This window comes from Somniosus microcephalus, chromosome 10 (genome assembly GCF_052327205.1).
Source record: "Somniosus microcephalus isolate GS21.2 chromosome 10, FLI_Smic_1.0, whole genome shotgun sequence".
Taxonomy (NCBI): Eukaryota; Metazoa; Chordata; class Chondrichthyes; order Squaliformes; family Somniosidae; genus Somniosus; species Somniosus microcephalus.
In genome coordinates, this window is record NC_140996.1 from 116,254,383 (window position 1) to 116,267,971 (window position 13,589).

The 13,589-nt window shown below is 48.9% G+C and overlaps 1 protein-coding gene across 1 annotated transcript in view; it reads right to left on the reverse strand.

Moving 5' to 3' along the window:
• arhgap42a (Rho GTPase activating protein 42a) overlaps positions 1 to 13,589 on the reverse strand; it is a 604,917-nt gene that overhangs the window by 59,692 nt on the left and 531,636 nt on the right. The window contains exons 18-19 of the mRNA XM_085998730.1: positions 9,287 to 9,446; positions 1,955 to 2,105 (exon numbers count right to left, since the gene is read on the reverse strand). Coding sequence (XP_085854856.1) covers positions 1,955 to 2,105; positions 9,287 to 9,446 — 311 coding nt within the window. The remainder of the gene's footprint in view (positions 1 to 1,954; positions 2,106 to 9,286; positions 9,447 to 13,589) is intronic.

The following is a 13,589-nucleotide window of genomic DNA, read 5'->3' on the forward strand; positions in this document are numbered from 1 at the left end:
ATCTGTTCTGTATCTATCCCATTTAGCACGGTGGCAACGCCACACAACACGCTGGAGGGTTTCCTCTGTGTGAAGATGGGACTTCGTCTCCACAAGGACTATGCGGTGGTCACTGCTACCAATGCTGTCATAGACTGATGCATCTGGAACAGGTAGATTGGTGAGGACGAGGTCAAGTAGGTTTTTCCCTCATGCTGGTTCTCTCACCACCTGCCGCAGACCCAGTCTGGCAGCTTTGTTCTTCAGGACTCGGTCAGTAGAACATAAGAACATAAGAAATAGGAGCAGGAGTAGGCCAATCGGCCCCTCGAGCCTGCTCTGCCATTCAATAATATCATGGCTGATCTGATCCTAACCGCCAATCCACTATCACAGAACCATCTCCTGAATCTAACAGAATTAGACACACGAAATAGGAGCAGGATCAGGCTACACGGCCCCTGGGCCCACTCCGCTACCCACAGGGCCATGACCGATCCGAACCTAGACTCATGTCCAAATTCCTGCCCGCTCCCCGTAACCCTTAATTCCCTTTACTTCTAGGAAACTGTCTATTTCTGTTTTAAATTTATGTAATGATGTAGCTTCTACAGCTTTTTGGGGCAGCATATTCCATGGACCTACCACCCTCTGAGTGAAGTAGTTCCTCCTCATCTCAGTTTTGAAGGAGCAGCCCCTTATTCTAAGACTATGCCCCCTAGTTCTAGTTTCACCCATCATCGGGAACATCTTCCCCGCATCCACCCGATCCGACCCCTTCACAATCTTATATGTTTCAATAAGATCGCCTCTCATTCTTCTGAACTCCAATGAGTAGAGTCCCAATCTACTCAACCTCTCCTCATATGTCCATCCCCTCATCCCCGGGATGCTTCCAAGCCACTCTTGTTGATAGACATTGAAGTCCCCAGTCAGAGTACATTCTGTGCCCTTGCTACCCTTGGTGCTTCTTTCAAGTGCTGTTCAACATGGAGGAGGAGTACGGATTCATCGGCTGAGGGAGGGCAGTAGGTGGTAGTCAGCAGGTTTCCTTGCCCATGCTGGACCTGAAGCCAATCAGACTTCATGGGGTCCGCTGTCATGTCCAAGTCAGATGTTGAGGTCGATGCCGTGTGGTCCATCCGGTTTTATTCTTATTATTGTTTTTCATAGCGGTTTGTTACAACTGAGTGACTTGCTAGGCCATTTCAGAGGGCAGTTAAGAGTCAACCACATTGCTGTGGGTCTGGAGTCACATATAGGCCAGACCAGGTAAGGGCGGTAGATTTCCCTCCCTAAAGTACATTAGTGAACCAGATGGGTTTTTACGACAATCCAATAGTTTCATGGTCACCATTACTGATACTGGCTTTTTATTCCAGATTTATTTAATTAACTGAATTTAAATTCCCCAGCTGCGTGCTGGGATTTGAACTCACGTCTTTGGATCATTAGTCCAGGCTAACTGCGCTAGTGGATTACTAGCGCAGTAACATAACCACTGTGCTACCATTCCCACAATTAGATATCTGTGGAGTCAAACATTCACTAAATATCTGTTGAAGAGGCAACCTGGTGGCATAATGCTTTAGTATACCAACATGCTGGATCATTGAGTCGCAGGATGAAGATGTGTGGTCATAAATCATTACACACAGTTCCTAGCCTCTGTCTTTCCTGGCCATTCATGTTCCTGCAGACAATGGTCAATGTTGGAGAATGGTGCATTATGTGCATGCATCTAAAAGAGGGAAATAACCTTGAAGGGGATTGGAGGGGGGGCGGTTGGTGTGGAGAAAAATGATAAACTTACCACACCAACAGCAACCTCTCCCAACACATCTTTCAAATGTAGATATTCAGAATAGTTTTGAGTTTGTGGTTTACAGTTTTCAGCAATAGAATCCACATGGGGCCAGTTTTAGAATACAGCTCAGTTTAGCTCTTTAAGAATGTGTCTGTATGTTGTACTTACTGTCTGCATCTGCCAGACACAATGTCGGGCTATAGATGCCTCTGGGTCTTCTTGGGCCAGTGGACAGGCAGGTTGCCTTGCTTCGCCTAGATCCAGATCTCTGCTCAGGTTGAGGGAGAGGAACATTTGGGTCTGGTGGAGTATTGAATATCTATGAATGAGGGAAATAAAACATTAGCTGGTAGAAAATTATAAAATATTATAACTAGTAAATGTAATTGAAATAGAAAATAAGCTGTCAACATGGTACTCAGCATTAGATTATTGATCTAATGTTCGGAAATGCATTTTTAATTTTTATATTTAAAAAAAATTAAGCTAAGTTTAAAATATATAAATTAGGAATTAGGAATGTCTATTTTTTGTCACAAATGCTATTCAACATGTTTTTGTCATTGCTAAGTATTTTTAGCCAATACCGAGTAAAAGCTCTATTTACTCTGCCCAAACATTGTGTTTCATCCCCAACATCAGAACAACATCCCTGTTGTAAAAATCTGATTATTTTCTACCTCCTACACCAGGCATTCTTCACACACACTCAGTAAGAAGTCAACAGTGCCAAACTGTAGATAGATTCTTGCTGTGAAACCATGACTACTGGTAACTGGATTAGGATTTGGCAAATTCCAACAGGCAGCAGCAAGAGGGGATTGGCATTCCATCAGTCTGGCTGGATTCAAACACAGGCTGCACAAGTCAGAGGACAGTGCAATAATAACATCAGTGCCCTTCTTTGTACAAGGGTCCATTTCTTAAACAAAATATTTTACTGTATGTATACAAGAACCATAGAAGTTTACAGGATAAAAGGCCATTTGGCTGATCAAGTCTGTACCAGATCCTTGCTAGAACAATCGGAAACGAATCCAACTGTCCCATAGTCATGTATCTTTCTCTGCTTCAAATGTGTAACCACTTTTACCCTTAAAAGGAGCAAGGATCTCTGCCTCAATTGCTCCATGTGGAAAAGCATTCCATATTCTAACAACTATCTCCATAAAGAAATCTCTCCTATCTTCTCTCCTCACTATCTTCATGACCATTTTAAATGGTGCAATACTCCCCAACCAAAACAAATAGGCCTAGAAATTCAGTTGTTTGCGCCAGCCGCTAGCGCCTTAGGAGGAGGAGATGTTGGGTGCTAGGCGGCTAGCGGCCGGGCGCAGCGCGATCTGCGCCTCTCCCCAACTTCAGTAAAGATTTAGCGGCGGCGCAAAGCCTTTGCGCGCGCTCAGCTGCGCGCGCAGATCCTGACGTCATTTCATCGTGCAACGCCCTTTGTTCGCCCCAAACCGGAAATTCAGTGGCGCCGCCCTATTGTGCGCCTGGCGCCCCTAGCGACTGGTAGAGGGGAACGGTTCTCAGTCGATGCGGGGCGCGGGGGGCGCAAATTAAAGGGCACTCCTCCTGCAGTAGAAAAGGCAGCCTTTTTGCAACAATCCTTCTTTGTGAGAGACGGATCTTTGCAGAGAGACAAAGGTAGAGAGCTTTCTGGTTTGGCTCAACACTCGCACAGGTACTTGTGGCTTCAGGCCACAGCTTTGCACTTGTCTTTAACTTCAGAGCCATAGCATTGATTGGAAACATATAATGGGGGCTGCAATGGGTGCAAACGTTGGCCTTCTCCATAGTCCTGGGCGTTGTACAGATGAAGCAGCAGTGGTCAGGCCTTGCTTCAGGGCTGCAGTGTGCAGGGCGTGGCAGGCAAACAAATCCACCCTCCCCCTTTAAGAGCTCACCGGCGCCAGAGTGTCTGCCGTCAATCAGCAACTCGCCGCACCTGCGCTGCGCCCGCCCTCGGGGGTATCGCCCCGGGCCGCCGGCTTAGCGCCTAATGATAGTCGTGCATCGCCTGTTTTAGCGCAGCAGCAACCTCTTGGGGCGATGCGACTGAATATCGGCGAAGGTGGCGCGAACTTGCGCCGGGCGCAAACTTTAGCGGCCGCCCAACTGTAGCGCCCCAAATGTGGCTATACTGAATTTCTAGGCCATAGTGTTTCTTTATTTACCCAATCAAAACCACTATCAAATCTCTTAACCTTCTTTGCTCCACTGGAAATAGTCCCAATGTCTCAAGTTTAGCACATCATCATAATAAAGAAAATTTAAACAGATAAGAGTGCATAATTATTGGATCTTAGAGTACCTATACTAATTAAACAGAGAATACCACTTTGCACTCAATACACACACACAAATAAACAGGAATTATACAACAGTGCAATGACATAAACAGCCAGTAATGACCTTTTTAGGGTCACACTGCAAGTGCAGTTGCTCTCCATTTCAGCATTGTATCACAATACAATAAGAACAAAGGCATTTTTGCTTTAATTGCATTGGATATTGTCATGACTGATGAGCATTATTATCACAAAATATTAATAACTGATCTCCTGTGGAGTTGCTCACGGACCAAAATTATCAAAAGAAACTTCTCTTCCAATAACTGTATTTTTTTACTTGTCTCCCACTCATTTTTGTAAGAAATGCAGGATTCAACATCTCCCTCTGTCTTATGTAAATTCAACCCAATCTGCAACTCATCTCAATTAACAATGTCACAAAAATTGACATACATACCAACCTTTGCATTACCAGAGAGAGACAGTAATATTTATAGGGGTAATAAGAGTGCCAAAGGACCAAGTTATCTTTGGGAAATGAAAAAAATAAGAGAAAAGCAAGAAAAAGACAACAGAATTTTTTTTTGAGGGGAGGGCGGAACAGGCAGACACAGTGGCCTTGATTTTCATTGGGCCGTGAGGCGGGCTTTTAGGCGTGCGGGGGGTTAAAATCGCAAAACCTGGGGGCCGCGACCCCCTCCGCCTGGTTCCCGCCTCCACGCTATTTTAACCTAGGTGTGTCTGATTGACCCAAATCAGTCCCGCCTGCAACAGGTGGGACTGGTCTTTAGGGCCCTTAAACAGCACTGATTGGCTTTTATAATCCCATTTTAACAGGCCCTTGCCTGTTTAACCCTTTTCCCACGTAAAACACGCCTGGTGGGGATGACGCCTGTGAAACCTGACGTGAACACTATTGGCTTGGTGACTATCAGCTGCAGGTCCAACATTAAAGAGGATATTTGATCAGTCATCATTTGCAGGTGGCAGGACTTTGTTGTCTCAGGTCTGGGGGAACTTTTACCAGGCCTAGCCACACCTGTGGAAGGTTGTAGCCTCACACACTTCTCCAGTGTGACCTCCTGCGAAACCCCTCTTGCCACCCTCACTCAACGCTTCCTCAACTGAGGCATCTACCAGAAGCATGAGAGGCCTTTTTTTCCTTCCCTTCTTGGCATTAGAGGACCTCCAGCACCAGGCGCGCCAGCAGCAGAACCAGGCACAACAGCAGCACCAGCAACAGCAGCAGCAGCGGGAGCAGGAGCGACAGGCTGCTGCTCACCCACCTGAGGCAGCACAGGCCAGAAGGGGCCAGCGCATGGAAGCCCATCGGCGCAGGAGATACCCCCCAAACAGGGTCTACAGACACAGGGTCAGCTACCTCAATATGACTGAGCAGCAGTGCCTAAGGCGGCTCCGACATTCGTGGCAGATAGTGACTGACATCTGCGCAATGATACAGCAAGACCTGCTGCCCAGAGGACCAGGTGGACACTCCTTACCAGTGGCCATCAAAGTCACCACCGCACTCAACTTTTTTGCCTCAGGCTCATTCCAGGGATCAGCAGCAGACATCAGCGGCATCTCCCAGTCGGCCGCACACACTTGCATCACAGAGGTGCCCTCTTTGCCCTCGCGCACAATCACATCCATTTCACTAGGGATCGCGCAAATGTGACGGCGCGAGCGGATGGATTAAGTCATCTAGCAGACTTTCCAAGGGTGCAGGGCGTCATTAACTGCACACATGTGGCCCTTAGGGCACCCCCTCGCAATCCAGGTATTTTTGTCAACAGCAAGGGCTTCCACTCCATTAACGTTCAGCTGGTGTGTGACCACAAGGAGGAGATTTTGCATGTTTGTGCCAAATACCCTGGCAGTTGCCATGACTCCTTCATACTGCGCCAGTCTAGTGTGCCTCCGCTATTCAGTCCGCCAGACCAACTTCACGGATGGCTACTTGCAGACAAGGGCTATCCCCTGAGGACTTGACTAATGGCACCATTAAGGAGGCCAGCCAACGAAGCTGAGGAGCGCTACAACTGCAGCCACATTTCCACCAGATCCATAATCGAGCAAACCATCGGCTTGCTGAAGATGCGCTTCAGATGCCTGGATAGATCAGGTGGAGCCCTACAGTACTCAGCAGCCAGGGTCTCCAAAATTGTCGTGGTTTGCTGTGCACTCCACAACATGGCACAGCGTCGTGGCTTGCAGATTCCTGAGGACCAAGTGGCTCCTCTCATACCCTCCTCAGATGATGATGATGATTGATGATGATGAGGAGGAGGAGGAGGGCGAGAACGAGCATCCTGCAGAGGCCCATCAACCAGCGGCATTACGCGAGAACATTGCTGCCCGGGCTGCAAGGAACGCACTCATCCTGGCCAGATTTGCTTAGCCTAGTAAATCAAACTCTTTTGCCTCGCAGCTTCTTACCTGAGCATCGACAATGGCCAAACCCTGCGGATTCCGAGCTATTGGACCAGCTTCCTGACAACTGCAAGTAATCCTAAGCCCTCAATGTGAAAGCCCCATTCGCGAAATGACACACGTCAGAACTGCAGCAGTTGCCATCAGAATTTTTATGAAACACACACAACTGATGGCATTTTTCCAAAATACACAGCATTTCACCCAAGTGACTACCCTTGTGACTATTTGTGTTTTATTTTCCTCTTACGCGTGCTCCTACGTAGTGGTTCCCCTGTGGCTTCAGCAGATGTGGAGGCCCCTTGCTCACTTTCCAGCTGCTCCTGTCTCGACACCTTTGGCGGGCATCCTCTGGGGTGGCAAGCATGTGAGGGCTCGCCAGCAGTCTGCTGCTCCTGCGGCTGTGCAGGAGTTGAGACGTCTATCTCTGTTGGGTGTGGACTCCGGCGAGGCTCTGCAGTGGCATGGAAGTGTGAGTGCTTGGAGAGGAACCCCCACTTCCTTGAGGTCTGCCACCAACCTCCCTCTCATGGGTCAGGTCCCCCTCAGTGCCTGCAAGTGGCTGGAGAGCACCTTGCTGCACATCAGTGGGGCCATGGGGACCCGTATCTGCAATGGCAGTCCTACTCAGAAGGACTTCCATGAAGGTCTAGTTTCTCTGTTCAATAGATGCCCATCGCTCCTCAAGAGATGTCATTCTATTCTGAACACTCACCATGTTTTCCATACCCTGGCGACTAACCTCCTCCATGGCCGTAGCCCTCCTCTCCTCTACCGTAGCCAGCCTTACCATGGAGGCAGCAATCATTTCCACGTAGGTAGCCATCCTTTCCGTGTTGATGCGTTCATGCGCCACTGACTCCACAAAGGCTCTGCTCATGTTCGCTATGGACTCCTCCATTCGTTCCACACTCGCAGCGACCCTGGAGACAAAACCTGCCAGAGACTCCTGCATCTGTGCATGGAGTTCCATCACCTCTGATCTTATGGATGGACCCAGAGGCAGAGGGTCGACATGCAGCTGAGCCGAGCTGGCAGAGTCCTGCGCCCACCGACGAGGACTCTCCACTGCTGTCCCTGTCTCCACAATCTGCTGATGCTCACTTGTGAGCTGTGATACACCAGGTGACAGCTGTACTCTATGTCCCGAAGGTCCCACCGAGGTGTGAGTGTCTGCGCTGGTGCTGGGTGCGCTTATTTCTGCTGACGCTGCGCCCTCAGAGGTTGCAGATTCCTCTGAGGAGTCTGGCTGCTCAGGCTCTTCCTCCTGCAGAGTGGGGACGGGGGCTCTCGATGGTCCTGTGGGAGGAGTCAAGGAAAAAGTTAGAGATATGATGCCAAGGTTACATGCACATTGCATTTTGCAGATGATCATAAGTCCATATGATGTAGCTTCAGAATCATTATCAGCAACTCATGCAATGCCAATGAGAGAGAGGGAAAACTATTCTGTCACCAGCTTGCGGGGATGCTCCTGTCTGTCCTTCCCCAACTTCCGCATCTCGGTCAGCCCCGGCAATCTCCAGGACACCTTCCTCCCAGGGGGTGAGCTGGGCTAATGAGGGCGGCCCTCCTCCTGTCCTGGCTCGCTCACTCTTGTTGTGAGCTCTCTTTTCCTGCAATGAGGGAGACAAGTGGAGGTTGAGTGAGAATGAAAGAGTGAGTGCAGAGATTGCATAGCATAGATACTTAGAAGGAGACAAAGATGGAGTGATGTTGCAAGACCAAGGGCCCTCCCAGTATGTAGTCAGTTGTGTTCAAAGCATCAGAGCGAGAGGGAGTGTGAGGGCTGCATGGTGGAATAGTTCTGTGATCGTGAGCATAGAGAGAGAGGGAATGGCTAAGGGTGCATGGATGTGAGTGTCTAGTGGGATGTGCAGGAAGAAATTGCTAAAGCTGAGTGCTGGTGAGGAAAGGCAATGGGGAACAGATTGAGGGTGATGGAAACTTCATACAGTACTTACTTTTCCAGTGCGAAGGTGGTCATGGAATCTTTTCCTGCACTGCAACCACATTCTGCGTGTAAGCCCCAAGGAGTTGACTTGACCTGCCACCTCTAGCCACACAGCCTTGGTCTGGCTGGGAGGCCTCTTCCTCCCTGAAGAAGGGAAGAGGACCTCCCTGTGGGCCCTAGCACCATCCAGTAATGCCTGGAGTGAAGCCTCATCAAATTTGGGCGCAGCTCTGGCCCTCCCGCTGGCCATTCCTCCTGCAGGCTCCTGTGCCATCTTAATGTTGAAGGTTGGAAGCCTGCAAAGGAAGCGAGGCTTGCTGTGGACCTTAAAAGCAGCAGCAATGATGACGTCATATTCTGCGACTTTCTGACTGGAAATACTCAATTGCCAAGGCTTCCCACACACTGGAAATCAATTGGCCAATTGTGTTAAATTTGCATCAATCTCACAGACCCATTTACAATCGTGTCAGAATCACTAAATTCAGGGAACCCGACAATTCCCCGCACCTGAACTAAAATCGACCCCAGTGTGTAGAGTGGAAAGCTTACAGACAGAGACAAGATATAATGAAGGAGAGATTTACAGAAAGAAAGAGTGAAGGAAACAAACCAGTCAAAAATTGTGAGAAAGGGAGAAGGCAAAAGAGAAGTAGAAAGATATTTGGGAGAAAGAATATGAAACAGGCAGAGACTGCTAAAGAGAGAGACCCATTTTTTGTTTCATTTTTATCCATGACTAATGCCAATGCCAATGAAGATCAACTACTTAAAATATAAAATGCAATCACTGAAGAAAGGTAGCTCATACAGTACCTTTTCATAATTCTCTATCAGAATCTCAACCACAATGTTCTGAAATTTAATGTTCATCATAGCTGCTACAGTCTCCTCTTGGGATCTCATTAGTGTTGGCCCAAAAATAACACCCAAGTTGGATATAGTCATCAGGTTTTTTTGACTGTGAGTGGATACTCTGCAATTAAAGAATATGAAAATGTTCACTTATTGTATACAGATGTGTCTATATTTCACATTTATTGTTTACTGGAAGACAGACACTTAAAAAAAAGTTGAATTTGTAACAATCTTCGGAATGTAGGAATGTTAAGGCTGAAAGGGATCATTACAATCTATCTGACTACACACCATCTATCTCTAGTGCCTTTCAATCACTTTCTCCCCAAATATCTATCCAGTGTCTTCCTGAATACAATCCATATTCCCTAGCAGGCTGCTCCGTGTATCCACCATATTCTGTGTAAGGTAATTACATCAAAACTGTCTGTTCACCTTCTGCCTTCTGAATTGGAGTCTATGCAAGTTCATTATCATTTCCTGAGATTTATGATTTATCCCTCTGGTCCAACACCCAAAGATCTTGTTTGCTTTTATTAACTGCTACCTCACGCTGTAAAGATAGTCTTAGAGAGTTATGCATGAGTACTTTCCTGTATTATGTTGAGTGTACTGATACTATTTAGCTGCATTTCAATTCTTTATTCCCCCTCCAAGCCCCCTTTCCCAGTCTCAACTTCGCATTTATCTACACTAAATAAGATTTGCTATTTTTCATCCCAACTACTTTATCTATTCAATTCCTTCTCTATTTGGATCGCCAGTTTCAATTTTTACAAATTAATTGATGTATAGCAATGAAATATATGTAGATTAGAGTTATTCTGCATTCCAATATATTCTTCCAAACAACCAGTTACCATTAAATTAAATTAAAGGTTAAATATGTTGCAATTATATGTGCGTTGAGAATTATCTGTCAGGCCATTGTGGATCCCCCATAAATCTGCTATTCCAACCTCAATCCTTCATTCTCAGTCATGCCGACCACCGATTTCCTCTGTGTTGTCTATGACCAATGCAGGGAGAAATTCATTTGGTTTCACTGAAGATTTATTGTAGGTTACTGGTACTCAATTCGGTGCTGACAATTCTGTAAGGGATTCCAGGTACAGGAAAGAGGAACTAGGGGTGGAGGCCTGTTGCGTCAGGTGTCCGCCTCCATTGTGCTGCCCCAGGATTTTTTGGGGGCAGCTCTAAAATTACACCACCGTAGTAGGTGCAAGCCCAACGTAAGCATGGTAACAACATGGTGTGGTAAACCACTGTTATTGTTGTTCACCGTTGTTGTTGTTGTTGCACACTGTTGTACCTATGCATGCCTCAGCATGTCTCTGCTGGCTCCGCCCCTGGCTCCACCCACAGGCCCAAGTATAAAGGTGACTGCTCTGCAGCCCCCTGCCTTCTTGGAACCCAGTCAACCACGAGAGGCATGCTCTGTTCTTTGCTAATAAAAGCCTTTAGTTACTCTCCTAACTCTCCGTCTTTTATGAGTAATTGATAGCGCATCAATTTTATTAGCAAAAACAAAATGTCGACAACAAACGCTGAGCAGCAGGAGCTGCTGCGAGCCCTCAGACCAACATGCCTGGACCTAGACCCCCAAGAAGCGGGTTCGGCTACCAAATTCGCGCATTGGCTGCGTTGCTTCGAGGCCTACCTGCAAGCCTCAACTGTGACCCTGGACGAAAACAAGCTGGAAATCCTGTCCTCAAAGGTGAGCCACCAAGTTTATACAATAATCCAGGACGCGACGACCTACGCGGCGGCTATCGATCTGCTAAAAGGGCAATACGCACGCCCGGTAAATACGGTCTATGCCAGGCACCTCTTAAGATCCCGCAGACAGCAGCCCGGGGAATCGGTGGAGGCCTTCCTACGGGCACTACGGATACTCGGCCGAGGCTGCGATTGCAAAGAAGTATCAGCCGCAGCACACACGGAGGGACTGATCCGAGATGCTTTCGTTGTGGGTCTAAGGTCCGACTACTCCCGGCAGAGACTGTTGGAAAAGGGAGAAATGGACCTGAGAAAGGCAGTGTCCCTCGCGCTCTCGCTCGATGCGGCCCCCAGGAATATGGACGCCTTCTCCCCTAACCGCTCCGCAACGTGGACGCCACAACCTTGGGTCATGGGACCGCTACCTTCAACTGCTGCTGCGATGTCCAAGGCACAGAAATGTTATTTTTGTGGCCAGGCAAAACACCCCAGAGCACGCTGCCCGGCGAGAAACGCTACCTGCTCCGGCTGCGGGAAGAAAGGACACTATGTCAGCGCCTGCAAAGGTAAAACCGCTAACGCCAGCAGCGCCGCGTGCGAACCGTGGGGGCAGTCATCTTGTCCGCCATCTTGTGCTCCCCCAGCCGCGTGGGGATCGGGATCATGGGCGCCGCCATTTTGTCCGCCATCTTGGACGTCTCCAACTTCAACCACGGGGGACCCGGACTCAACCACCGCCTCATCTGACGACCACATCGACCCGCTCGACCATACGCTGGCCTCCGTGACGCTGGACCAATCTCTCCCTCATCAACTGTCCAGGTCCATGATGGACATTACGGTAAACGGCCGCGCCACTACCTGCCTTTTTGACAGCGGGAGCACGGAGAGCTTTATCCACCCCGACACGGTGCGCAGTTACTCTCTCCCGGTCCTGCCGACGCGCCATCGGATCTCTTTGGCTTCCAAAGCCCAGTCAGCAGACGTCATTGGCTACTGTGTAGTGACCCTTTCAGTACGGGGCACAGAATACAAAAATTTTAAACTTCTGGTCATGCCACATCTCTGCGCTGCCGTTCTACTGGGGTTGGATTTTCAGTGCCACCTTAAGAGTGTCACATTAGCGTACGACGGACCCCTCCCCCCACTCACAGTCTGCAGCCAGCAGCTTTTAAATCGCCCGCCGCGCACCATTTGCAGCCTCTCCACCCTTAAAGTCCCCCCCCTCCTTGTTCGCTAACCTCACCCGCGACTGTAAGCCCATCGCTACCAAAAGCAGGCGTTACAGTGCCGGGGATAGGAGCTTCATTAAATCCGAGGTAGCGAGACTCCTGAAGGAAGGGATTATTGAAAGTAGCACCAGCCCATGGCGAGCACAAGTGGTGGTAGTGAAGACTGGCGAAAAACAGCACCTAGTTATTGACTACAGCCAGACGATCAATCGCTACACCCAGCTAGATGCATACCCACTCCCCCGCATATCTGACATGGTCAATCAGATAGCACAATACCGGGTGTTCTCGACGATTGATCTGAAGTCGGCATACCACCAGCTCCCCATCAGGGCTGAGGACCGCCAGTACACAGCTTTTGAAGCTGACGGTCGTCTCTACCACTTCCTCAGAGTTCCCTTCGGCGTCACCAACGGGGTTTCAGTCTTCCAACGGGAGATGGACCGGATGGTTGACCAGAACGCGCTCCAGGCCACTTTCCCCTATCTAGACAACGTCACCATCTGCGGCCACGACCAGCAGGACCACGATGTTAATCTAGAGAAATTCCTCCGTACGGCCCAATGGCTGAACCTAACATACAACAAGGACAAGTGTATGTTTCGTACCATGCGCCTTGCCATCCTTGGCTGTGTAGTGGAGAACGGAGTCATCGGCCCCGACCCCGACAGGATGCGCCCCCTTATGGAGCTCCCCCTCCCCCACTGCCAAAAAGCACTGAAGAGATGCCTAGGGTTTTTCTCGTACTATGCTCAGTGGGTGCCCAACTATGCGGACAAAGCCAGACCCCTCATCAAGTCCACCTCCTTCCCCCTGACAGCAGAGGCCTGTGCAGCCTTCACTCTCATAAAAAGAGATATTGCAAGGGCCACGATGCACGCAGTGGATGAGTCCATCACTTTCCAAGTGGAGAGCGACGCATCCGACTTTGCCCTAGCTGCAACCCTTAACCAGGCGGGGAGACCCGTGGCCTTTTTCTCAAGGACCCTCCAGGGCCCGGAGATTCGACACTCCTCTGTCGAAAAGGAGGCCCAGGCCATTGTGGAAGCTGTGCGACATTGGAGACATTACCTGGCCGGAAAACGATTTACCCTGCTCACTGACCAGCGTTCAGTAGCTTTTATGTTTAATAATAAGCAGAGGGGCAAAATCAAGAATGACAAGATCTTGAGGTGGAGAATCGAACTCTCCACCTACAATTACGATATCTTGTACCGGCCCGGGAAACTCAATGAGCCCCCAGATGCCCTATCACGTGGTACATGCGCCAACGCGCAGGTTGATAGACTGAAGACCCTCCACAATGACCT